Source organism: Amblyomma americanum, unplaced genomic scaffold (genome assembly GCF_052857255.1).
Source record: "Amblyomma americanum isolate KBUSLIRL-KWMA unplaced genomic scaffold, ASM5285725v1 scaffold_12, whole genome shotgun sequence".
NCBI lineage: Eukaryota > Metazoa > Arthropoda > Arachnida > Ixodida > Ixodidae > Amblyomma > Amblyomma americanum.
This window is the reverse complement of record NW_027526484.1, coordinates 1,482,970-1,510,725: the sequence shown is the minus strand read 5'-3', so window position 1 is coordinate 1,510,725 and position 27,756 is coordinate 1,482,970. Positions and strand designations below refer to the sequence as shown.

Below are 27,756 nucleotides of genomic sequence, written 5' to 3'. Positions count from 1 at the left end.
CATAAGTGCCCTCAGGACATTCCGCCGGAGAGCCTCCAGCTGTCGAACTCTGATCAGTGGCAAGCCACGTTGCGTGGCTCCGACATGGATGTCCAACTCCACGTCTTGAGCAGAACCATAGAGGTGATTATACAAAATTTTAGCGCCAGGACGTACTACACACATGAATGAAGAGAACAAAGCCCCCGTGTTGCCTTCTTTTTTAGGTTTAGTATCTTGGTGCTAAAATCCTTTCATAATTTCTGACAACAAATTATCCCAACAGCGAAATATTTTAAAGCTACATAGATGACCTAAATCCAAGGGTCAAGGCCTCCTGACGAGGCTGCATCCTCACAGGCTCCCACCACACTTTCGACAAAGGATAAACGTTTACCCTCTCTCTCTTTCGGAATTTGAAGGCTTTCGCGGATTGCGTGCCTTTCTTGGGCAAAAAACGCAATTTTAACAAACAATACAGTGAAACGGCACTGATAAAACTAATCGTCATTTGGCGATCACCCCTTCTAAAGGCATAATGGCGTATGAGATATTACAGTTCCTGTCTCAGGCCAGTAAAATTTGGTAAAGGAATCATTTGGCACCACTCAAAAAACAGTATTTATTATGCTCTGCGGTAGCTTCATTCCTTGGTGTCAGCAAAACTAGAGAAAATTACAACTTTGCTATTGTCAGGTAAAGCAGTAAAGCCATAGTTTACACCAAAGGCGTCTTGTTTATATCTCTTCCATGTATTCGGCAGCGGGACCAAAGAAAACGATTTTGCACCCGGTCTGAGAAATGCTTCTTTTTCACGCAGTGATAGACGCCACCGCAAAGTACCCTAGCGGAGCTTTGGCGACCACGCGGGTGGACCTAGGTGCCTTCGATGAATGCGTGCAGACCGTTGTGCGCAATGAATACGGTCACGAGACAGCCCGGGCCCAGTACTGCAACGTGGTTGCATATGGCGGAAACAAAACCGACCTGGATGACCTCATCGCCGCAGCTATGTCTATTACACATCCACGGGTGAGAATCACGCCTGCTCGCTTGTTGAGTATTGCTTAGAGGTTTCTTAGGTTACTGTACCTAATGCTCATAATTACCGGACACAAAAAAGTTAAATATTTAATACATTAGAGAAGGCATAAGAGAAGTCTGAGGCAAAATCCTCAGAACTGCACAGACACGATGTGTTTGGCACTGCATTCATTTTTTATTGTTTCACAGAGAAAAATGAGTCTCGAGCAGTAAACTAGAATAACTACATACGTCTGAAATATGCCCTTGAAGATCACCTCAGCGAGGGGTACCAACAGTTCCTTACTTTCTAGCTGTATTGTGGAGGCAAAACGTTCTCTGGACAACAATTAGTATAATGCTGCAACAATCTTACAGCGTAACACCTTAGAAGCACGCTGGATTTATGCGACGTTTTGAATCTATGCGTCTGATAGCACCTCCTATAGATAGAATTCTACTGGTACATTTCGACAGCCCGCATGTTCCCCCAGCTGCGCCTCGTCGTAACAAAAACCTGACGCATTAAAAATCAGAATGTGGCGACAATGCTGTTAGATAATGCTGGCCATTCAGTATAGTTCTAACGAAATCGAACGCTGTTTACATGTAAACAAACAGGAACAATTATTTCGTATAATATTCTGCATCACATTTATTTATTTCGCCGAAAGCACTCATCTATTGCATCAAGACCTATACCCATAAATGCTGTTCTAGGAACGAGAAAAACAGGACGGCTGTAAAACCTTCCCGTTATAAGCTGCAGTTTGCTGCGACCAGTTGTCGGCATGGTAGTGCTAATACCGTAAAACATCGTTAACAAATATTTCCTTCTTGTTTACGAATTCTGGCATAATTTGGTCGTGCAGGGCCCTAAGAGTAAGCACACACACGTCCACGAATTCTTCCGTACAATGCAGTCTGCAGAATAGACAACAGCGCGGTAAATTCTGTACACGCCGCACCATAACGCTTGCCTGCCTGCTAGCCCATGCGTTTTTGTCCGCATCTATTTACCATGCGTCTTCCCCACTCTCCGTGTCGTCAAAGTGCTGCGTGCGAGGTGCCTACCCTGTCCTTCCCCCTAGAGTCAACAACGTGCTGATTCTGATGTGGACTGGCTGTCTTAGGCCTGCAGGGCTGCGAAAACGTGCTTTGCACTATAAGGGTGGCATGAGAACGAACCTCAGTTAAATCACGCCCTCAAATAACTTTCAATCGAAAAAAAAAAACAGAGGGACCTTGAGCTCGGGACTAACTTCGACTTCCCACTAACATCTCCTGAGGAAGAAGGCATGGTCTTATTAACCGCTACGTAATAATTAGGTTGTGATATAAAATATATTGGAGTCCTGATTACCAACGTGCTCTCAGTACATATATTGCCGCCAGGCAAGCGATTAGTTTTGACGTGTGTAAATATTGTGCTGCGTAAAGAAGTTCAGTTGAAACAAACTTTCGCAAAATAATTGAAGCGAACAATTAAACGCTCAAAGCGCGCTTTCGTCGGCACAACTGATTAAAATCAGTCGTTTGAAGATAGGAAATAACACAAGTCAAGAAAACAATAAACTGTTCTCATACTCATATGAGCTACATTTTTCTTCCGAGTCAAACGAAATATAGGAAGCCTGATGCTTGCTAGTAATATTCTACCGGACAGTACAGACTACTCAGGCAACACGGCGAGCTCAAGGCGTTCGATTTATCAAATATAATAATCGAACCACCATTAGAGATTTAGAGAGCTATTTTGTTTCTTTTTGCATGATTACTAAGAAAAGGCTGCGCTTATTCAAGAAAGCCGTTTTGCAGCGCACTAGGCAGATACAGCACGGCGCTCCTAATATTGTTGTCGTCGAGAACGGTCAATGTCGACAATTCATCGGCATCGACATTGCATGCCGCACAGCCAAGTGGTTTTAGGTAGAACCATCTGGCAGCCTGCAGTTTTAGTCTCAACGGGCGCCGTAGCGAGAAACTATAGACAGAAAGATTTGGCAAGCGAAAGCTCGGGGTGCCTACGACAGGTATTTTTCTCTGTGCAGGTAGCCAAATTTCGAGGGCATATCTATGAGCAGAGGATCCCAATCATGCGATTAGGAATTTGCGTGCTCGACGTCTGCAATCAAGATGAACTGCAGCTGATGGCGAAAGCAGGTATGTATCTGCAGCACTGAACCCATGCGAGGCTCGCAGAAAAAATTCCCCGCTCCCGTGGGACAATCAGCCGTTACCATTCCTTCCGGCGAAAACATCTCATTTAGTTGCTGTGGCTAAGGACACCACGATTCGCGAACGTAAAGAACACTCAAGCGCCCAGCTTTCTGCTCAAGTTCTGCATTTGTTAGGCGTATTGCATTTGTTCTTTCAGTGCTTCCAAAGGTTCTTGACGTTACCATCACTGACTGCGTGACAGCATTGGCTCCAGATATGACAAGAACTCAGGTTATTATTTTGTAAGTATGTGCAGTTATGTGTAGCACCGCACTTTATCCGAGGTGTTCTGCGAAGAGGAGAAAGATATTTACTGCTCCTTTCTTTTCAGAGCATTTCTAGGCACTCTAGTCCTGCTCATCGTGCTTGGAACTGCCGTTGATGTGTACTGCTCACGAAGAAAGCAGAAAGGTGAAAACAAAGGTAAAAACGTTTGAATATTTACGCACGTCACCGATTCCAACTTAGATAAAACCGAATGACAAATGCCACTATGACATTACTAATAGTAGAGCAAGTGTTACGATTGACAAAAGAAATAACTCCAGAGGACTGAGAACATGAGCGCCGAATTCTTCAACCTGCATACGCTCGCCGTTTCGAGCTGATCTTCGCGTTTGAGACAATTTCTGCAATGCACCTTTCCTCGAGTCCCCTTTAATTGCCTAGTCTATCAGGGCTCGATTGCTAATCGTTAAACAGATATTGCGGCCTCTTCAAAATTGTCTCCCTTTATTCATGTCTTGATATTTCAGTATTGAAGATTACTCAAGAATTGTTTTTCACAACGTTCCGAAATATTTTTGTTTTAACTAAAACCGGATTTCACATTTCACAGGTCAATTTAGAAAATTTCTCCAAGGCTTAATAGCGAAATGACGACTAAAGTATCGCATAATTGTTATATTCCCCCCCCCCCCCAAAAAAAATACAGAAAGCATCAAGTTGTGAGACAAGCCTCGGATTTTGTGCCATTGAGAACCACGTGCATGCCCACGGAACTCGCTTACGGGCGAAAAAGTTGCATTAAAGCAGATGCGAATTAATCATAGTGCGAAAGCACACGTCCACGCATTCATGGACGTGCAAATAGGAAAGGAAGACCTGCCGTATATACTCCCTTATACGACTATCCCTTTTCGCGTTGCCGTGGAGCTTAATTCCTTAAAAACCAGTTCACGAAGCCAAACTTTTTTCCAAGGCAGTTCAGTAATGATCTTTACACGAAATATGAACTTCTTTGTATTCGGTCTCCTTTACTTCTCGCTCATTTTCATTTCAGGTGTTCTTTTATCGGTTCTGACATCATTCTCTGTGGTGTCAAATACGCGCATGATGCTTCAAATCACGACCAACAAGAGCTCTGACGCCTACAGCATGAGGTTCCTGCATGGCATCCGGTTCTTCAGCATTGTCTATATCCTTGTTGGACACAGCTACGGTGCCCCTTCGGACATTTGGGGTACGTAAGCCTTTGGCCTCTAAAAGAAACCATTGCAAGTTCTTGATAAAATAACAGCACATATATACTCTATCATTGTCGCAACAGGTGTCGGTTTGTCATTTGTAATGTAGTTGCCAACGAAAAGGCACCCTCGACAGCATAAAAGGGGCTTATGTCCAGGGCTCATTCGTATCATTATTTCATCTGACGGGATGTATTTTTGTATTTTGTAAGCTGTTTATGACGGCCACTGTCCTTAATCGTGTTGGGGTAGCTTAAGAAGCTAACGTTTCAAGTGTTTCTGAATATAGCAGTCCAGTTACCAGAGCGTAGTGTAAGCGAAGCGCGCCGGTTAGCAACGCACTTTTCCTACTACGCTTCATTGCAGAAAGACAAGCATGTTCAGCGGTTATTGGCCAATTATGTGCCACAAAAATACCGCGGGAACGCTGCATAATAAGCGTGAGAATTAGTTTCGACTAGTCTGTTATAATGAACGTGAACCGAAATATCAGCAAGTGGTCATTTTTTTTTCTTTCCTTCTCCATCGAAATGTGGCCACAGGAATAATAAAGTACGGTGTTTCTAGCCTTGTGCTCATTGGAACATAAAATGTCAAAAGCTATTCATTTGCCTTGATGCCGCAGGAACCTCAGCCACGTGAACATACATGAAATTTTGATTATGACATGAAATTGCGCTATCCTCATGCATAAAAGCTGTGGTGCGAGCGCTGTTTATGACGAAGCTTCCTCGAAGTGAGAAGTTTAAAAAATTTTGTCTGTCAATATACAGCTAATATGCCCCATGAAAAGTGACGACATTTGCACCGCCCTAACAAGGTATAAATGAAATATGCCTCGAGCGAATTGGTTTTGCAATCGGCAACTATCTTTCGGTACAACCGTGTGTAATAAAGAACGCAAAAAATTCTTTTTTCAGGCATATGCCGCGGTGGTAGTGAATTTGGCTGTGAGGCTCGGATTGTACGGGGGCGACGTTCAACACGAGCCGCGGCTGCCGCCTTTCGATGCAGCCGCAACCCAAAAACACCCGCGTGATGTGCAATGGCAGCGTGCGTTAAAGAATGCCGCAGTCGCACATTTGCCGCGGTCGCGCATTTCACTGTATTTTTATTTGCCCCACAGCTCCGCACAGCTTGCATACTGCGCGCGCAGAGCAATGAGAAAACCTTCAGCTTTACTCATACTTGCTGTTTTCCTCTCCAGCCAACATGGTGAACGCCATAGTATATGCCGACAACTGGGCGAACATATTCACAACTGTGGGATATATGAGCGTCGACTGTTTTTTCTTCTTGAAGTGCGTATTGCACGGCGCTTCAGGAAAGCCCTCAGCGGCAGATGCGGGCGGTGGTCGCATCACATCCTCCTCTTGTCTTCCTGCATCATCTACTGCTTCTTCTCCCAACCCTTTAACACTGCAGCCAACTGCAATAACTAAGAATCTGGCTAGTCCAATTTCTCCGTTCCTTGGTTAGCCGAATTTCTCGTCAACTCTCCCACGGGTTCTCAACGACACTAGGAGGTGCGGATAAGCTTGAGCCAGACGTAGGATATTCGCATGACCGCACTCCCTCGGCGTCGCAGGTCAAAGGCAAGGTTGCAAGTCAGGAGCGTGATGAAAGTTGTGCAAGTCAGCGTTTTTGATTAACTGGCTGAAACATGGTAACTAGCGCTAAAATCTAGTGTGTATCCCGACGGCGTCTTTTTATTATTCCTTATTTATTTCAGCACTACTTACTGTGTTTCAGTCAGTTAATGAAAAGAACCAACTAGCCCACAGATCTTTAATCACGCTCCTATTGGGCCCTGTTCTTTTCCAGTAACTCTAGCGTGTGTCCCGTCGGTGTCTTTTCGTTGTCCGTTGTGTATTTTAGCGCTAGTTGTCATTTTTCAGGCAGTTGCAAGTCCAGTCACGTCCATAAGCAAAGCCAAGCATGCGAGTGATTGAGATACATCCTGCACTAAAGTTTAAACACGATGCCATTTCACAGTGTCATATTGTTAGAAGATGGATTCGCAACACCTTGATAGTCGTGATAACAGGCATGTTCCAGGAGGAACGCTGCCCCATTAGGGCTGCAAGACGGTCGTGTGAGCTGGCGCAAGGTGAAAATTGCAATACATGACAACAAAATGCCGTTAGGAGAGAAGGAACCTAAACCCTAAGAAAACACCGCGCATTTGTACCGCTCCAGAAAACATGGAACAGAAACCCATGAATGCGTGAAAGCTCGTGCTCAATTACTGTACGAAAGAGAAATGAATAAAACGGAGTCGTGGCCCCCTGTGGTTATCAAAAACAATGAACACAGCCCATGAGGAGTGGCGTGGTCAAATCTGTTTTATAAGAGGGAGGTTACGGGGATAAGAAGACGGTCTATGGACTGTGAGCTGTGTTTATGTGGACTTCGATTGAACGTTGGGGAGAGGGGACCTCAAGGAATTATTTCGTTTATCCCCCTAGCCCATTCGTTGTCCTGGCAGCCGACCATGCATGTCAGACCCTACAACGACCCGCTCCAGTCGGTCGTCTAAGTCAACACTTACGTTGTCTGCAGTTATGCCAGATTTAGAAGAGCGACCTCGCATTCCCTCCACGGACGCCGTTAAAACCAGCGTAGCGATACGGAAGCGGCGGCTATCATGCAATGAGGGATGAAATTCACGCTGCCGTATTCAAATAAATGTAACTGATTCCTGACGCCTACACCATACCTATGACGACTGTCAGGATTCTAAGGCGCACAAGCGCTGAAAAATCAAGATCTCTTTTCACGTAAGAGCAACCTCGCGTTATGAGGTTGTGGGGCCGGGGAGCATTATGAAAACGTTTTCGCAACCTCGTAAATAATAAGTAAATAAGTTTATTTTCCAGGCTCAACCGGAGGGTTTCCTGGCTAAAAGCGGCCTGGGCAGCTTGACAGGGTGCCGGAAACCCCTACAAGCAGTAGCACACCAGCTGTACAGGACATTTTGCAATACCAGTCACGCATACAATAGTAGATTGAATAAAGAAAACACTCGACACATATATACACTGACTCGAATAATGTTTAAAAATGAGAACATTGAAATGGTCATACATATGTTGAAAGAAAAATACGTTAACACTCAAGCAAACGTTCAACAATCAACAAGTGGAGACATTGAATGGCATTTGAACAAAATATTTCCGCAGCTCAGCTTTTGTATACCCCGTTGTATGTTGATATGTGTTTAAAAATGGGCCAGATTATAAGACAACATTTGTAATTTATAATCGGTGCGAAAACGAGGTATATTCTATGAGTTAGTACTTCTGGTATGTATGTTAGCACGACGCGTGTCCAAAGATGCTAGGGTAGAGTAAAAATTGACAACTGATGCTGTGGAAAAATATATTTTTTGCAATGATATAAAATTATACAAAAGATCAACGCGGACAATGTTACGTTCTTGGAAGGCGTATTTGGTGGTAGTCATGTTATCAATATTAGCTATTTATCTTATTTTTTTTCACTGCGGCCCATACTAAGCTACAGTATTCAAGTTGTGAAAAAATAATGCATAATAAATTTGTCATTTACATTTCAGAGGTAAAGTTTCACGGCATCGTGAAAGGGCTCCGCAGATCGAAGAGAGTTTTTTGCAGAGGTGTTGGACGTGGGCATCCCAGTTTAAATGACACGAAAAATATACTCCAAGGATTTCGTGCTCTTCAACAATTTCTATTTGTTGATTTTCAAAGTTGAGCATACAATTGGGTGTTGCCGGTTTGTTTCTTGCGCGACTTATTATATCCTTGGACTTTGTAGGATATATGTTTAATCGAATCATCATTGACCTCCTAGATAATTTATTACATTACATTACGCAATTAAATCGTAAAGGTTAGGGCCGGAAATAAGTATTGTGCTATCATCGGCGTATATTACAAAATCAATGGGAGGATCTATGCTAACAATATCATTTATGTATGCATTAAACAAAAGGGGTCCTAGTATGCTCCCTTGTGGGACACCATAACTGATAGGCAAAAGGGAAGAAAGTTCCTTATCTACAGACACCGGCAGACTTCTGTTTTGAAGGTAGCTTTTAAGCAAACTGAGTGGTTTACCACGAATACCATACATTTGAACTTTGTTAGCAAGAACCGTATGAATTAAGAAATGATACGCCTTACTGAAATCGAGAAAAAAGCACATCGTAGACAAGTTCTCACTAATATTGTTCAAAATAATTTCTTTCATTGTTAGAAAGGCTGTTTTTGTAAATTTACCCATTCTGAAACCAAATTGTGATTCAGTTTTTACCCTATGTTTGTCAAAAAACTTTGTTATTCTTGACGAAATAACCTTTTCCAGCCCCTTCAAAAACACAGGGAGTACTGAAACGGGCCTGTAATTTGCTAATACATTTCGGTCGCCCCCTTTATAAATTGCGGACACTTTTGCCGTTTTCATTCTGTTGGGGAAAACCCCGCATTCCAGTGCAAAATTATAGATGTGAGAAAGCAAGGGACAAATTGTGGGTAAGACATATTTACGTGGTTTCATCTGCATTGTATTGATATCTAAGGCTTTGCTGTTACTCATTCCCATATACACATTATAAACCTCATTTTCATCAGTAGGCTCGAAAAATATAGTCTCGCTAACCTGACTAGAGTAACCGGCGATATTATTGTCCGTAGGATCTTGAGATGAAGAAATGTGATTGAGAAAATGTGTGTGTTAAAATATTCTGCGAGTGCTCTTCATTTTATTTCCTTGCCACTTAATAGCATAGTTTTTGCAACATAGTTATTCGCACGGCGACCTACGACATCGTTTAAAGCTTTCCAAGCAATATCTTTTTATTTTTTTCAAGGAACATTTGATACAAACGATTTTTGTCCTTTATCATTTGGAACAGTTCTCGTGCGATCCATGGTTTCCTTATCTTATTGGAAGGAGTGTATTTTACTAGCGGAAAGTGCTTCAAATAAAGATATAGGAAATGATGAAAAATAAGTCGTACGCATCATTGACGTCCGTTTTTTGCAGCACACAAGACCAGTCGAAGTTCGTAATATAGCGCTTAAATGCTGCCAATGAGGCATCTGTGATGCGCTGTACACTAATGGTCTCGTTCACGTTGTTTCGCTTAGCATGCTTATTTTGAAAGACAACAAACACCGGACAGTGATCGCTAACATCAGAAGCAATTGTACCGCAAGAGAGCACATTGGTTTGAATATTCGCAACTATTAAATCAAGTGCCGACACAGTCGTGCACGTGACACGTGTTGCTGTTTCTATTAAGTTCACAAACCCACAGGAAAGAAGCTTCATTTTAAAATCACGTACAATAACGTTGTGGTCGAGAATATTAATATTAAATTCATCACTGCACAAAAGGAAACATTTATTAAATGATGCATATTCTAGAATCTGGTCAAAATAATCTCTAAAGTTTTTCATGTTGCCATTTGGGGGGCGGTATACTACAGAAACCAGCTGGTTTCGTTTTTCCAATGTTAACACTTCATAATCTTCAGTAACTTCACTAAGATTAGGCAGGATGTGGCACCTTTTGCACGCGAGAGTATAGGTAGCAGCATCGCCGCCGCGTTTGTTAGGTCTGTTAAGGAAAAAGACTTCATAACCGAGCAGCTCTAGCATCCTGCAGCCAGGTTGATACCATGTTTCAGAGAGTATCAAAACCGTAAATTCGAAAGAGAACTGTTTTAATAACAGAATGATTTCATCTTGTTTGTTGCCCACTGAGGGCGCACTGAGGTACAAAGCAGTTTCACAGTTACGGTGCCCTAGCTTCACCTGTTGTGGTAGGACAAATTCGTGATAGGTCATTTTTGTTTAGTTCTTTTTGATTACAGAGCAGAAGGACGAGATTTTAGTTGCCAAGTGAGGTATGATTGTCGCCTGCTGCTGACTCAGCACGAATGTTTTATTGCGAGAAGTGCTTGATGAGGTCCTTCTCGCTGGTTATCGGTACAAGAGCCGAGCCGCCACTTTGCTTCAACAATATCTTTCTATTCTGTGACCAAACAGACTTCCACCGATGCTCATGCTTTTTTTTTTTTACAGCAAACGCAAGAAGTTTCTTTTGTGCCGGGCAAAGGTGCTCATTGACGTACAGAGGATCAGAATTTTCCAGGCCAACGTCAGTTTTTGTCACCCTCGTTGTTTTGGCTTTCGGGAGGACTGTATCACGTTTGGCTTGAGACCGGAACTGAACGACAATATTCGACGTATCTGCCTTTCCTGTCGGTACTCGATGACAGGCTTCAATCTCGCTTTCTTGAATTGGTTCTTTAATTGCATTTCCTATCTTTGAGACTATATAAATCACAGACTCGCTGTCATTTTTGATGACACCTTGAATTTCTAAGTCAGCCCTTCTTGAGTATGGCTCAGACAGAATCAGTCGCTTGTCCAAATCAAGCGCTTTGCTTTCCAGATTTGTTTGCATGTTTTGAAGCAAGGTTCTTGTTTTCAGCGATTTCGGCATTTACCTTTTCTTCAAGCTCTTTGATAGAGTCATGTGCAAACTCGATGCTTTTAACTAAGCCTTGCTTTTCGCTCTTCAGTTCTCGAATTTCGTTGCGCATTTCCCGTTCCAACGACTCGCGAAGTAGCTTCATTTCAGCTTTAGTTTCTTCCCGTAACTTTGCTTATCAGCTTTAAAGTCCTCTTTCATTTTTTCTGCCTCCTTTCCAGCCAATCCTAAACGTGTGTCTCCTTACAGTCACACAGCACACTCGATAAGGTTCAGCAAACAGAAACGATAGCAGCAGAAGTTCACAAGACACTTGGCAGCAGAGACGAGCGTCTAATAATAATGCGTATGATCAACGTGCTCTTTTCACTAACCTGCAATGAAGGCCGCAGTAGATTAGATGCTCGCGACTCGCTCGACGTTACTGCCAAATGCTGCGAATGTCGATGAAGGTGCTCCTTTTGTAGTGGATGGGGTCACGTGGGAGTCAACGTAGCAGGTTACGGAGTAGTCGACGATGACGCCCTCTTGAACCAGGAGGTGTAGAGCGTAATCCGTGTTTTCACAGCGGCAGGCTACGGGATGAATCAGTGCCGGCGCCTAGTGCGGCTGCGTGGGTGTGCCCTGCAGTGAAGGCCGATGAAGATTAAGACGCTTGCGACTCGCTCGACGTGACTGCCAAATGTTGGTATGGGACTGGCCGGCGACCATCCGCTGGCCAATCACGTTAGCCAGAGGGATCGTTGCTGAGGCGGTTATTGTGAAGGCCCGTGAGTTCGACTTTGACGACCGAAAGGTCGGCGGTGCCCAGTAACTAACCGTTCTTGTACGTGCACACACCTGAACAACCATGTTTATTCTTAAATTTATGTCGCAAAACTTATGTGAGGGTTTAGTGCGGGCCATGCTTGCTAGAATCCTTCCTTTATTTTGTTTTAAAGTTCTCGGTTTTAAGACCCTCAAGACTGACCAGATAGCGCTTTTACATCTGCCATTCAAGCCCAGCTTTGAGAGAGATTTCTTCTAAACGCGCTGCTTCAATCACCGAAGCGCGAATGCTTTAGAAGGTTAACTTTGTCAGCTGCCGACCTCAACCTGGTTTACCGACACTGCGCAGAGGCGGCTTTAACAACGCAACCAGGTTCAGGCGAGACAGACCACGTCGAAAACCGGAATCATGAAAGCCACCGCGTCCTATTGAATGCTTCAGCAAGCAGCTTGGTTTCACGCAAAAGCACGCAGTGAGAAGAAAGCGTGGGTTCAGTAACATAATGTGCACGTAAAAGCAACCAATATACCTTGTGCTGCACGCCATGACACATTAGTAATCTACGTAGATAGTACAAAAAACGTCCCTTGTCGTACTTTGTCCAAACAGCGCTTAAATACATTAATGTGCTTTTATTAGCCACCACTGTACCTATATTATAAATGCTTTCTTGCAGCGGATTTCTCTTAGCTTTCGTCGTGCACAGGCAAAAGAGGAATGGAGTGATCGTCTTCGTGATTGCCGTAGTCAGAAGGTTCATAAGGTAAGCGTGATCTTCCGTCCATCCGTAGACAAGTGGGTGGATGTAGATATGCATAGATATACGGATTACCTTCGCAGATATGCATAGATAAGAGTCCATACTTCTTATCTACGCATGTCTGCATCAAGCAGTCGTCAGAGGGGTCACCCCTCTTAAAGATCAGCAGACATATATGCACGGAAGGTTAGGCAGAACCGCCATCCAGGGCCATTCCATGGTTGCGAATTTACTAGCCCAGCCGCACCATCGCATTGTCTGGCGTTATGGAGTACGTTTGTCTACCCGCTGTGTACAATGTGTCACCCATATAAGCAGTCGGTTGTCTGTCATATGCAGCCCATGACGATTTCTGTCTGATATATCTTTCAGAATACCATAACCTCGCGTTGGTTCTGTGAATGCAGTCTGACTGTTGTAAATTATTCATTTTACACTAATATTTTTTTCGTGGCTCTTAGACAGTACTTATGATATGAAATAATTATTTTATTTTATTTCATAAACGACCAAAAGAACTTTTGACTTCAAGCTGCGACTTCTGAACAAGATGTGAAAGAAGCGCTACGTGAAAAAGTAGGCCGTTTCGCAGGGCCACAGGGCAAGAAAATGTGGTGATGCAATTGTAGACGTAGCGTTATTACAAAACGAAAACCATCCTTGACCCGCAAACTGGCGCTCTGAATAAAACAATTTATGAAACTACATACGCACAGCAGCGTTTTCTATACTTTGGCACTAAAGCTAAGAGTCCAACATACAGCTGGATCAACATAAAACGTTAGCCATTCACGAAGCAGAGGCGCAAGCAAGCGATAAAGTGCGAGCGAAAACTGTGTCTAGGTATTGCAAGTCTTCGAAGGATTCTTAAAATATTATTTCTGCCGAGTGTATGCATTCGCGAAACAGACGCATACTCACTTAAAAAAAAAAAGCGGCCGCCTTACTCTTTATCTAGCGAAATAGTAACCAATATGTAGCCACGCTGTTAGTAACTGGAGGTAGTTAATTGCATGGCGGCAAAATTTACTAACCCTTCAAAGTTGTAGCAATAACTAACATTTACGTCAAATCAAACTATCAAGCCCTACCAAATGACTAGTAAGCGATGCCATCTTGTCTGCAGACGCCGTGGTGGCTCAGTGGTTATGGCGGTCAGCTGCTGACCCGAAAGAGGCGGGTTCTATCCGGGCCGCCGAGGTCGAATTTCGAAGGAGGCAGAGTTCTAGAGGCCTGTGTACTGTGCAATGCCAGTGCACGTGAAAGAATCCCAGGTGGTCGAATTTTCCGGAGCCCTTCACAACGGCTTCCCTTATAGCCCGAGCCGCTTTGGGATGTTAAACCCTCATAAACAAAACTACTCTGCAAAAACCTGGTTTAAAGTACAACCTTTAAAGGGGCTCTGAAATGGGCTGTATTAAAGTTGCAGTAGGCATGAGATGTTAAAGCACGTAGATTCCCGAACATTGTGCAGCAAGAATTTTTGTTAATGTCCTTTGTAGAAGCTAAGTTATCTGAAGTCAAAATTTGAATTTCAATGGCTTCGCGCCTTTCCCTCCGAAGGCGGAACTTCCTGACCCGCCGGAGCTATGCGGCTTACTGGCCACGGCATCTGCCTTCCATCTGAAAGAATATAACCAATAGCCATCTCCCAACTGTTGTACGCAGGTGCGAGCGACGGAAAAGGGCGCGAGCAGGAAAAAGTCACCAGAAAGTAGTGGCCAAATTTCGCGCGTGATTGTGGGTCCAATGCTGCTTGTAGAACTGTATTGTTCGGCTCAATTGTCCTAGACAACACAGTTGAGTGATTGCGCGAGTTCATGGGCTCTCCTCGGAAGGTGTTTCAGAGCCACTTAACTGAAGAATGCACTACTATACCCTCTTAGTCACTGCTTCTTTGCGCAGGTGAAGGTGCATAGCACTCTTTTAAATGCAGGTTGAAGCAGCTACCACCAAACGCCTAAAAACTACTTGCATCCCATGGTGCTAGGTTTCCAGTATGATGTGTTGGTGTTATGTGTTATTTTGCACTCTGGAAAAAAATCCGCAAGAGCTATACATTAAGTATGAAGAACACCTGACACCAATAAGAGCGACCGCCTGTGTGCTGGACACAACAAACGTACAGTCGTCAGCACGCTTAACACGAATGACGGAAAGCGTGGCCGGGAGCGGCTTGGATTAACGCCATCGCCGCGATGTGTTGCGCGCTCTTGCCGAGATAACATCACGGTATTTTTGCGGTGGCTGACGAAAGCTGGAGCGCAGCCGGATTTGACTACTCACCTTGTTATTTCGCTTGTATCTAGCCGGCAGGGTGAGTCGCTCACTTGACTGTTTCGCGACTTTTCTCTACTGGCCGCGGCTCACGCGGGCACAGAACACACGTTGCGGTTTGCTCATCTCCAAAAAGCGCTGAAGTGGCGTGTCTTCACACCGCTCGAGCGCTTTTCCAGGTCGGCCTCAAAGCCTGTGATCTAAAGAAATGAAGATTCGGAAGAGCAGAGCAAACGTGGGTTTTTGGCGGTTGTAAAGATTGGACAATAAATTTTCAAATACGGTGGCCTCCTTGCGCTGGTCCTTCATTTCTCACATTCTAGGACAGCGTGTGTCGCTGTGCTCTCGCAGGTTAGTGTCTGGCTTCCTGTTTCGCCCACGCTGCACTGGAGATCCAGTGCAGGTGCGCAAGAGCTGCTCGTGTCATGAGCAAGAGACGTCGATGCAATTCAAAGTAAAATTTTAATGTCTGATTATTAGCGAGAGGCGCCAACTAAACCGAAACGAGCCGATTTTGAGCACAAGCACAAATTAGGAACAAACCAGCCCTGGTTCCAACGAGAAATAAAGGCTAGAGCACTTGTTGACAGTAAAAAGAACATTCTGCCTAATTGACAATGCAGTAGCGCGTGCTCCCGCGCTCTTCACTGCGTCCATTCGCTCAGGCAGGGAATTGTCGAGCGCGTTAACAACCTCTCTGCCAGCCCGCACGATCTCCCATTGTTCTGGTAGGGCAATCCAGAGGTAGTCCGCCGTTGTGCAACTCGAGCCCAAGCGCCTCGAAAGATTAAATTTCTTCATGCCCCAAACATTTTCAGTTAAGTTTAGATCGGAGCTGCGGCTGGGCCCCTCAAGCTGCATGATCGCTTGGCGATCCAGAAAATCTTGCGCAACTCGCGCGGCGTGGATGGTGGCTCGGTCATGCTGAAGAAAAAAAACGACTTGTCAGCATCGCATGGCTATAAAATGCACTAAGGACTTACCGGTGCTGTTCAGGACGCCAAGTCTTTGGGGTTGGTCTCACCGCGTAGAAAACGTCGCTTCGTCTGTAAAAACGACGTATTCCCAGTCGTCCGGCGTCCACTATTCGCGTTCTTGAGCGAACTGGAGTTGCTGGTGGCGATGCGGCGCTTCCAACACTGGCGTCCTAGCGGCGACCCGGTTTTGGATGGCCGCTTTACGTAGTCTTCTGCGCATGGTGTCCGTGCTAGCTTGTAGCCCAAACTCATCGCGTATTTACGCGCTGTCAGGAAGGGGTTGTCCACTGAAGAGGCTACAAAGAGAATATCTTCTTCAGGGGTTATTGCCCGCTCCAGAATTGTGCGTGCAGCATCCTCTATCCGTTCTTCGTCTCTGAATGCCCGGACAATTCGGATTAACCGTGGAAACTGGCCGCCCAACTGTAGCAGTTATTTCTCGCTGCGACATTGTACGGGCCATGTAAACTATAGCGAGGCGCCCTTCCTTCGGCACTCTGCGCGGAATCTTTAGCACACACTTGTTAGATGCATGACTTTATATAACACTGGTCTAGCGTCATCCCAAACTATCGTAAATTTCATTGGGTGTTGCCGCGCCTATATCGGCGTTAGCGCGTTCATGCTGTCTCAACCGGCTAGCTGCCTGAAAACTATCCACTTCGAGCTGCCATATCGCTTCATGCTGTCGTATTATAAATTTCTAGACTTCTAGGCATAAAATTCCCCGAACCGTAACAAGTGGTCTGTGCCCTTGATGATATTCTTACACGAGCAACGCCATTTTACAGTATTATTTCTTCTTGATGCCAATCTTCGCGGAAAATCAAGTGCCATGCATGCCATTTCAGAGTAACTTGGTAAAGACCGCATCAAGAGTGCCCGGATATGAGCACGTGGCAACAGTTCACTTAGTTCGCAGAATATTCCAAAGAGCAATCAATTATAAGGCAATCGGTATCCTCCAACGGCTTATACCATTGGACTCGTTGCATCTCTGGCCAGAGGCTTCCTAGTTTGCATAATAATGCCACCACGGCATCCAATATCTGTTGTCCTCAGCTGCTGGCTCAGGAGACCCGGGTTCAATCCCGGCCGCGGCGGTCGTATTTTGGTGGATGCGAAATGCTGTACGGACGTGTTCTGTGCGACGCCAGTGCACGTCAAAGAACTACAGATGTGAGAAATTATCCGCTGCCCTTCCACTGCGGTGTCCACAACCTGAGTGGCTTTCGTGCGGCATCCATAGCCTGAGTCGCTTTGGGCATTAAATATTATAAAACCAAACGAAGTTTTCCAAAAGAGTCAGATTTTTATCCCAACGGATGCTTATATAGCGCCTCTCGCTAATAATCAGACATTAAAATTTTACTTTGAATTGCATCGACGTCTCTTGCTCATGACACGAGCAGCTCTTGCGCACCTGCGCTGGATCTCCAGTGCAGCGTGGGCGAAACAGGAAGCCAGACACTAGCCTGCGAGAGCACAGCGACACACGCTGTCCTAGAATGTGAGAAATGAAGGACCAGCGCAAGGAGGCCACCGTATTTGAAAATTTATTGTCCAATCTTTACAACCGCCAAAAACCCACGTTTGCTCTGCTCTTCCGAATGTTCATTTCTTTAGATCACAGGCTTTAAGGCCGACCTGGAAAAGCGCTCGAGCGGTGTGAAGACACGCCACTTTAGCGCTTTTTGGAGATGAGCAAACCGCAACGTGTGTTCTGCGCCCGCGTGAGCCGCGGCCAGTAGAGAAAAGTCGCGAAACAGTCAAGTGAGCGACTCACCCTGCCGGCTAGATACAAGCGAAATAACAAGGTGAGTAGTCAAATCCAGCTGCGCTCCAGCTATCGTCAGCCACCGCAAAAATACCAAGATGTTATCTCGGCAAGAGCGCGCAACACATCGCGGTGCTGGCGTTAGTCCAAGCCGCTCTAGGACACGCTTTCTCTCATTCGTGTTAAGCGTGCTGACGACTGTACTTTGACATTGACACGGTGGCATCAGAGCCTACTACGTTTTCGAAGCAATATAATCAAACGAGCATACTCATGCGATGCGCGGAAAGCCTAAAATCACAAAGGTGACACAAACTAGGCACGTTCACTGCGCATGCGCAGGTTAATTCTTTGCTCGCCATGGATTCCTCGTACGTCTGGCCCTCTCTAGCCTCTTACCTCTGTCAGCTAAGATAACATCCTTAACTTTGCAACCTGCTATTGCAGAAATGGCAAATGTGCACAAACGTATGACGCAGAAAAAATATTCTATTGAAAAAACATGCCATTCGCACTACTATATGTGCCATTTATATAATACGACCTTCTGTTTAAGAATGGTTGCTAACCGTTACAGCAGTAACAAGCAATCGAAGTTAGTAAAACGTAAGTGCCGACTTTTACTAACTCTACTTTTAAGACGGCACAACAGATTTAGCAACCAGGTAGTAGAAAGCAGTCAGAGTTGATAAAAAAGTAGTAACGCGTAGTTGGTAAAAAGCGGCACTCTCTAACTGATTACTTTTTAAGAGTATAGAGTGCATAGACAGTGTGCGAAGCACGACGCGCATGCTATAAAAGGGCACTGATGACAGCTCCATCCAATTCTTCTTTCCAGAAAAAAAATCTCTGATTCTTTGTTTTTATGCTAAACAAGCCCTCTTTGCCCTTAGTGACCCTTTAAACACGGTTTCTTCGATATCTTTGCGCTGACCGCATCCTTCACTTAAGGAAAATGAACTACTGAGATTCGAGATAATGGCGCGTGTGGTGCCCGAAGACCATCTGACATTTCCTCCTGCGCTGGAGGCCACCGGCGCCACTACGCGCGCCTTTGTTGAAGGCGCTCCGACGTTTACGGGGCTCAGCCCGGATGGCAACGACTCCCTGCCCTTCACAGGAAAGGGCCGCGCACAGAAGCGGATGCACCGGAGCTTCGCGCGCTTGCTGGAAGCCATTCGCGTCGCCCAGTGGCCCTCGTTTTTGATAAAGGGAAAATGAAGACTAATCTGGAGTTGGCTTGTATCGATAGATTCCAGCTTTTCAATGACAAATGCGCCGCATTAATTGAAAACAAAGCTTTTATAAGCTAGCAAAGACAAAAAGAAATAAATACAGGTACCACCACCACTGTCTCTTTTTGGAAGCAGATTGCGCTACGTAAAGAGAGTTTTTCTTTTTTTTTTGCACGCAAATCCCTATGGTTGAATGAAAGCAATATTTGGTTCCGATCAGCGCAGACGATGTCTTTTCCCGGTCTTGGAATCTCAAGTTTAAATCAAGTGGCGGATAAATTTTTTACCACTTTTCTTAGCGATTAATGCGTCTTTCTTTGACTGACGGACAAGCATCTACATCGCCAGAAAGACCCATAGCATCTATTTTTTCATAGAACAAAAATTGCCTCGAGTTGTCATCAGCGCCCCTTTAAAGCCTTGCGCTCTTAATATATAGAACGTTGTACCCAAAAGGAGTCCAAATGTACCCGAAACATAGTCCATATGCATCTTTGAGTGGTTAAACTCCACAGACCACACAATACGAATGTCTACTTGGCCACTCCCTTACCCGCCACCTCTCCAACAGATAAGTTCATAACCTGGGGCCGCATTCGGAGTTTGTGTAATAATAAAAAGGGTCATAATCTGCCACAGCGGCCGCACCTGATTGGTCAAAACGCCGGAAGCGGATATCGGTTCAGTTGCGACTGTGAGTGGCGGCAGGATATCACTGCGTTGCGGTTGCCACAGGGAAACGTCCAGCGGCGCTTTTGCTCTTTGCCGACATATGGAACGAGACCAATGCGAGAGCAGAAACATTCAGCCACAAGTTTAGCTGCCCATCGGATTCCACCGTAAAGGGGTAATATGAAAGCAGCTTTATTTGCCCAGTAGACTTCGGCGAACAGAAACAATAGTTCAGATACTCTTTTCTGCACCGTAAAAGTCGGAGGTGTGCTTAAAGAAGAAAATATTGTACGCAATACGAATACCTTTTCAGTAACAGAAGGCAGCCGCTACAGCCGTCGATAGCCTACGGTAAATAAAAGACAGCTATCTTGCTCGCATAACATGGCGTTTTAGATTTACCTTGAGGGTAAAAGGGAACGGAGAAGAAAATTTGTAGCATGCACTCACTCACTGCGCAATGCGCGCTCCGTGTTGTGCTGAACCAAGATGCCGTGACGAATTGCCGTCTGCAACATAGCTGAACGTAAGTGGTCGCTGTTATCGGACAGTTGTGCAGAGGGTAATTTCCGTTTTTCATTCCTTTTATGCATGTACTGCAAGAGCCGCGAAATGCCGCATATAGGTTTTTAATTTTCTGCCGTCAACAAATAAAAGGGGTCAGCTAAAAAAAGAATTTGCTGTATTTCTCTTCATAAATGCGCTGGGAGACTTCGCAGACCAAATTTTCATAAGTTCGCCATGATGCAAGGCGCCGGCATGCCTACACTGGCGCATGAAAACCAACTTGCAACCTAACTCCTGAGAAAAATACAGAGCCACACCACCGCGGCTACCGAGAACAGTAAGGGACGCCGAAAAACCACCTCTGGCATGTCAAACGCGTCGGTGTAGCAGCGCGTCACTGTCGAGTGACCATCCGTGCACATGAGCGGTTTCACGCTGGCAGGCATTACACACGATCATGATGCAAGATGCTTAAACAGCTAATACAGAGTTCTAGAATGGGTAATGCACGTTTGCGCGAAGTAAACGCAACTATTTCGAGGGTCATTATGCTTTATGTTACATCATATAACCTACGCAGACGCGATAACTCCGGTGATAGTGGCACCATTCGGTTTGAATGAAGAGAACAATTTCTGCAACAAACCGCTGCTCGGTAGGCCTAGGAGCTACAGAATTATCCAACCAAATAAAAAGCAGGCCAAATTTATCGTCCATCCAATTTGCTATAGGCAAGATAAGACGAAGCGAGAGTCCCGTAACCTGTTTATAGCCTGTTCACGCGCCGAAAAACACAGTAATACCGACGAGTTCACTTCGAAGCGAGACGCTCGGCTTCAGAGTGTGCCGCCATGTTGGCTGTCCTTGAGCATCTGCTGTAGAGGAGCGTACGCTATGTGTCTGACTTCACCGTCCGATTTCTTCAACCCTTTTTGCTGCATCCGGACCACCACATCCGCTTCCGGCGTTTTGAAAAATGAGGTGTAGCCACTGCGGCAGATTATGACGCTTTTATTATGACCCATACTCGGAATACGGACCCTGATTCTCGGTAAAATTGAGGCAGTGGTACAGCCGTACCCTACATCGCGTGGCTCTTCCTTGCTGTGTTTCACGTCTATCTCCAGTGCCTGCGAGGGCGCCAGATGGACCTGCCCCTTGCTGAGCAGCTATAGGTGGCTCCAACAGCGGTTGTAGAAGTTTGACAGGCATGTGCGCTCTCCAGAGGGTCCCCGTCTCGACGCAGCATTTCATAAAGTCAGCATTAAGGACTGGCTATTCTTTCGTCTAAACGCATTGCCTGCAACGAGTCTTGGAGAATCCCATCGCAATTTTTCTACCGTTACCACCCATGTGTCCCTGCTCATCTGCTCCTCATCCACTTCATAGTTCTTCCCTTGCATGTAATATGCGCCGCTGCGCCTTTAGCTCTCCAAGACGCTTTTTCGGTAGTGGGATATTTGAGATTCCCATCGTGCACTCAGGCGATTAGTGTGACCGCGATTACTGATCTTTGTTTTATTTTCTATCAAACAACCAGTAGTATTGATACGAAGATTTAATCAATTAAAAAATATTTCCGCCGTTGATGTGGTTTAGCAAAATGAGTTTCAGGGCCCGAACTGACAAGGCAGACCTGTTAGGCACATAGCACAAAGCGGAAACTGGACACTGAGACAGCAGCGTTCATTTTCCCTTCACACTTCGAGCCTTAATTAGCCGACTGTAACTTCTGATTTTAAGCACCTTGAACCGCGAATCTGCTTCAGCGATTGATTACACTGTGCATTTATTTTTTTTTCAGAACCATGGTTCCGGTGTTCTTCTGCCTCATGTGCCTGTTTTTGCTGCCTCTTATCACCTCCGGACCAGACGCTAAGGCGTACTTCCGCAAGCTCAATGACGAATTTCAGAGGCAGTGGCTGTATCTGCTTCTTCAAGTCCAAAACTATGACTTCGAAGTCACTGTAGATACTGTACGTTTGCCTCTATGTACGGGGACGTATAATCTATACCGGCCGCTGCAGAAATCAGAAAGCGCTGCATGCATGGAAGATAACTCCATAAATTCGCTAGATAGATCAAAGTTTGAGCTTTGTCCTATGTTTTACCTCACAGCTCCTCGAGCCAGTCTCAATACCTCTGTGAGTGCGTCGGTGGCTTCACTGATTTGTTGTAGAGTGCAGAAAAGCATCAATACAGTGCCGGTGACGTTCTACGCTATGAAGTTTGACCTCTCACTCCTGGATTACATTCACGCACCGCAAAATAACAGGCAATACCAGAATAAGCAGCACGTGGCATTCTCAATAAGCTTGCACTGAATTAGTATGACAGGTTTTCAAGGTTGCGTCTTAGATTTACAAAAGCGCGCCTCAATCTTTGCTGCTTGGCACTCCGCGTTAGAAATGCTAGGCATCTGATATATTCAATATATGTTGAAAGTAAGACCGTCTCTCCAAACAGCAATCAGTTAAGCGCCCCGAAAATGCCAGAACACAGTGGATGTCAGCATATCCCCGTTATGCTTTGATTACAGCCAATTTTTGGACACTTGTGGTACCTGTCTCTGGATTTCCAGTTCTTCCTTGTCAGTTTGCCGATTCTGTTGCTGCTGAAGAGGTAAGACAAGCTTCTATATGCTTATTTTCAGTCATACCCCAATTCAGTCATTACAGAAGACGCGTAGCCCGTGGTGCAGTATTAGCAAAAAATCTACTTGTTAACGTTGCGAATGAAGTGACTGAAAGCGTGCCGTTTTCCTGTTTCTCTTTGAAGTGACGAGAGAGAATGGTGATTGCAAGGAAGGGGGGGGGGGCTGCTTTCACTTTGGTCTCAATATCAAAGAGAAAAACAGGAAACACGCGGTGGTGGTCCAAATCAGGTCCTATGGTGTCGCCTTGAGACGACAGCGTGCTGCTTCCGCTGATAGTTTCTTTGGAACAATGAAGCGTGCGAAACTCTTCAAACACTCTGCAGCTATTTTTGGCTCCGACTACTTGTAACCTGCCAAAAGATCTTTCGGATTCGCAGAAATGGCTTTGGCTTTATCTGCACATAAAACATTTGATTTGATGCTTTTTTTAATCACTGCGCCAGTGATTTCTCTGAAATAACGTCCATTTTTCTATTGTGTGTTTATGTTCTTGCAGGCACGCTGACATTGTTGGACCATTACTTTTTAAATATCGTGAATGTAGATTAGTAAACAGCCGGTTAATTATTAGTACGTGATTTGATCAGAGTTACCGTCTGAGCATTTCAACTAGTATAGCGGCAACGAACGGTTCTCTTTTTGTTTTTCATACTACTCACCTCCTCCTTAGAGTCCTTCAGACTAGCAGTTTTGCGTGCGATTTATGTCTCCGTCTTTAATTTGATACTTTTCTCCGGGAGAACGAATGTTGTACTTTTTGAGCTCAAGTGCTATCACACCTTTCTGTTTTTCTAGTTATATGAGCTTTGTTTTCAATAACTCGCCAAATACTACCAAATGCTGTTAATTATGCGGGCAACAGGCCCCAAAACTGCTCATCTAAGCAGTTGACTCGCGTCTTCTTTACTTGTATTCAAAGAAAAGAAACAAGTTTGTTTTACCATTGATCACGTAGTTAACAGGAAGCCGATAGAAGCCTACAAGGTTGCTTAAAGAGGCTCTGAAGGAGCCTTACTGCCATCTGCATTGGCAAACGTAGTCTCGGTGGCAACTTGCTCTTTTCACCGCTCTTTCTTAATGAATTGCGTTGTCTTCTTATTAACATGAACAGCAGCTGCGTCATTTTTTTAAAGCGCGCCACGTAAAACACTAAGCATACTGAACAAATGAAGAAAGAAGCAGCAGAATAGGCATAAAAATTTATTATAGTGATCCTTACATGCAGATACTTCAAGTTTCACAGGGCAGGACAGCCCACCTTTAATGCAATATAAAAATCACTGGCAAGTAAAGAGCACAGTAGTCACCCACAATTTCTTTTATATTAGTGCCAAGTTTACCAGCCTGAGTGATGCACAGGTCGGGCTGCTGAGAAATATCTTGTTTCATTTTTCTTTTCCCCGCTGCAGTCGTCCAAGGATAGCCGCGGCTGCCTTCGTGCTGTTGTCCTTCGTAGGCTGTTCCGTGGCAACATGGCAAGTGGCCGGCAACGAGATGACACCATTTATCGTTCCATTGACCGAGTCAATAACGTGAGTAAAAAAAAATGTTGGGAATTTCATTACCTAACATGACCTGCTCGGAACAAAAGCAGTCAATTCGTTGCCTTCTACCATACACATGCAACAATATCCAGCCGACGGCAAGCACAAGCATCAAAAATTTTAATAATCCCTGGCGTTTACTTCCACTTTCAGGGTACATGCTCGCGTTTATTCAAGACGAGCGATCATGCGCGCATTTCTTCATTTCAGGAAACAGAAAAAAAAGTGGTACGGGTTTAACGTGATGAGGGTTTAGCGTAGTTAAACCGAGTAGACCTGCGAAAGCAGGTGTTCATTATTGAATTAGAGAAGACACTTAAGCTCCGCCTTAAGGGTGTGACGCGATAGCTTTATTGGGTTAATATCCATATATGCTAAACAGGTTATTCTTTACTTAACATTCATAGATCGCGGTGAGTCCTCGTACCACTACCATCTCAGTGGCGCAGCGGTTAAGCGATGAGCCACTGCTCTGGCAGGTGGCTGTTTCTCTGACAGCCACCGGTAGGGATTGTACGACCGACGTTTCTCTTCCCGAGCAACCTCTCGCGACCAATCAATAATTTAACTGCCACCTGTCTCCCATGGGCGACAGCTGGCGCGACGCTCCTCCGAACTCACCCGAGCTTCTACCCATTGGCTGCAGCTTTCGCAACGTCACTCGGAGCACGGGACAACACCAGACAAGATTCTTGCTCGGGATTGGTACCGCTGAAGTAATTGTTTCGCACTAGTAAATGAACACAGGACGGCGGTGGCGACTACTAATTTCACTGAGGGTTTCTAGATGAAAGTGTACAATAGCGAATTCTGTCTGGAAAATAACGAAATAGTCGCGGAGATTCCGCATGCATGCAAGATGGACACACGGTAACAATAATAACCGCCGATTAGTGAAATCTAGTACGAATGAAACAGGCAAAAAATGACGGTTTAGCCCGAACGAAATGCTAGAATCTATGCTGCGCTACATAAACAGAGACACTTGTAGTTAAAGAAATTCGCACTGCCACTTGGCGTACTTTCACTTCAGGCTAATACCTTTCTGTTATCTTAACATTTTCAGAAGTCGTGGGCGAAAATTTCTTCTGTTTTGAAGCTCTCTTGCGTGGAAAGTATAAACAAGTTCATTATGCACCCAAAACCAAATTAATATCCCAATGCTATCGCACTATAGCATACGCGTAGCACTGCGTACAGAGCGACAGTGTATCGAGTAATCTAGTAGAAATCGGCTGATAAGCAGCCTTTGCATAAGAAATGCTAACCAAGGTAGCGAACAGTCACAGGAAAACTGTTTTTATAGCGAAGGCTGTAAAAGCTTAGCTGAAGCCAAACACAGGTTGTGGGCTCAACGGCAGCCGTGTAACGGTAGCCGTGCTCTAAAAAGTGCTTTTTTTGTTCAGAACCGTGTAGGGGGAGCCGCGGTTTCAAGGGGAGAGGGTGACTGTTGAGCAGGGGGCGCTGAGAAGAGAGGGCGCTGCTTTTAGATTTTTGAGGGGTTTCAAGACTGCCTAGGCGTGACGGTCGGCATCATTTGATGTCGGCGCTGATGACGAAGCACAGAAAACGTAGGAGGCTGGGAATGCGATATTTCTGTTGCGTATAACTTAATAATGAGGGATTTAACCAGGGCCACCCTGATTCAGAGCGGTGGAAACAGCACGTATTGAACTAACGCAAGTGCCACATTGAAGGTGATCAAACGGCGAAGGCGGTATCCGCGCGAGAACCATCATATGCTATCTAGGGCATCAATACTGGCAGAACCAAGGCCTTACTGACCCTATTCAGTCGAGAAGGCTAGGGGAATGAGGGACTCGTTAGGATATGAAGGAAGCCATAAGTCACTGAAATTGAAGAAAGCGTGAAAGAATTGTGTTCTTTAATTTCTCGTTTTGGTCAATGACAAATTAGTAGTGTATTCATTTTATGCTGCGGAGTAAAATGATTAGTAAGCCGAGGAAAAAAATATGCCGCCAATGCGATACGTACCGACGACCGCCGTATGTCTCTTACGGTGCTCTAGGAATTGAACTATGGCGGCGGCCGTCCAACCTTCTACTTTTATGTTTATGGTGGCATTTTGGTGGTATATATTTTGGCATTATATATGCTCCTTGTTGCCTAGTCTGCTGAGTGCTCATCATAGCCACCCTCGTCCATAGCGGCCTTATCGAAAATTCTATACATGACAGCTCCGTACCTGCCATAATACACATGCTATATACTGACTTCCACTGTGTAGGGTTGAAATATGGAGGTACCAGGACTCGGCAGAAATTTAATATAACCCATCAAGGAGCATGTATGCCGTCTATGCATGCATATTGTAGAATCTGAAAACTTGAAAAATTACTAACATTGTTTATTAACAGTGACTGAAGGGGATACAGATCCGCCCATTTAATGAACAGTTAAGAGAGACACCAATACTTCTTTATGTTTCGTTTTTCTTTTCCGCAGGACATTCCTCAGGACTGGTTTCCACTACTACTTCTACCCATTCTACCACGCCGTGTGCTACTTCGTCGGCTGTATGACATATTTCGTCGTCGGAATATTTAAGGAGAAAAAGATTTCAAAGGTGAAAGCTCGCCCATTGTTTATTTTCGGGGAAAAGTTGCTTTGTCGGCATCCAAGATTCCCGAGCGAATTGTTCGCCTCATTTGGCCCACTCCTCAACATTCTGTTTTTTAGTTGAAGCCCGCCTCCTCATTAACATTCAGCAAGTTGGTTGGTGGTTTTCAGTATGGTACCGCATATAACCGTAATCTATAATGCTAACTCGGAGTCCTTTCACATACATGCAGGCCTCACTATGACACACACAGCTGCTCTTTAAAGCAAAAAGCAAAATTTTAAGGACTAATGGTGGGCTTCTCTGACACACCTGGCAATAAGCACGTAAGTAGGGAGCCTAATCACGACCACCAGCTCACGAACGTGTTGAGCAAGAAACGAAGGAGCTCCAGCTTTGCCTGTACAGCCTTCCAAGTCTCCGGCCAAGGGACCGTCCGTGAGTTAGCTTGCTCTGGTAGCGCGTCAGAGAGTTCAGTGTGACATTCATTTAAAGCAGAGGAAACCGATTCTTTCTGTAGCTGGAAGAGCAGCTAAGGGACTTCAGCTCCAGCATGGGTTTCATGTCCAACATTCATGGACAAAATTTTGAATATTCGAAAACTGTAATGTATTGCTAGCGAAATATTCAAGGTAATGGTCCACTCTTCTAATATATAACAAAATCTTTCTTTTATAGTTTTTCCATCGCTCGCATCAAGCAGTTAAGACTGCCATAGAAAGCCAGAGGCTAACACTTTTGACGATAGCAAAAAAAGTCAATACTGCCGAAGGGAGAACTGCGGATATATTGATTGCTATAGTGAAATCTTACAATCTATGAAAAAATT

General features: G+C 44.9%; 1 protein-coding gene across 1 annotated transcript in view; it reads left to right on the top strand.

The window, feature by feature from the left end:
- LOC144111899 (nose resistant to fluoxetine protein 6-like) overlaps window positions 1–27,756 on the top strand; it is a 52,439-nt gene that overhangs the window by 7,471 nt on the left and 17,212 nt on the right. Inside the window, exons 2-12 of the mRNA XM_077644930.1 lie at window positions 800–1,011; window positions 3,054–3,165; window positions 3,380–3,464; window positions 3,554–3,645; window positions 4,505–4,684; window positions 5,896–5,989; window positions 12,618–12,704; window positions 21,951–22,122; window positions 22,686–22,768; window positions 24,212–24,334; window positions 26,813–26,933. Coding sequence (XP_077501056.1) covers window positions 800–1,011; window positions 3,054–3,165; window positions 3,380–3,464; window positions 3,554–3,645; window positions 4,505–4,684; window positions 5,896–5,989; window positions 12,618–12,704; window positions 21,951–22,122; window positions 22,686–22,768; window positions 24,212–24,334; window positions 26,813–26,933 — 1,361 coding nt within the window. The remainder of the gene's footprint in view (window positions 1–799; window positions 1,012–3,053; window positions 3,166–3,379; window positions 3,465–3,553; window positions 3,646–4,504; window positions 4,685–5,895; window positions 5,990–12,617; window positions 12,705–21,950; window positions 22,123–22,685; window positions 22,769–24,211; window positions 24,335–26,812; window positions 26,934–27,756) is intronic.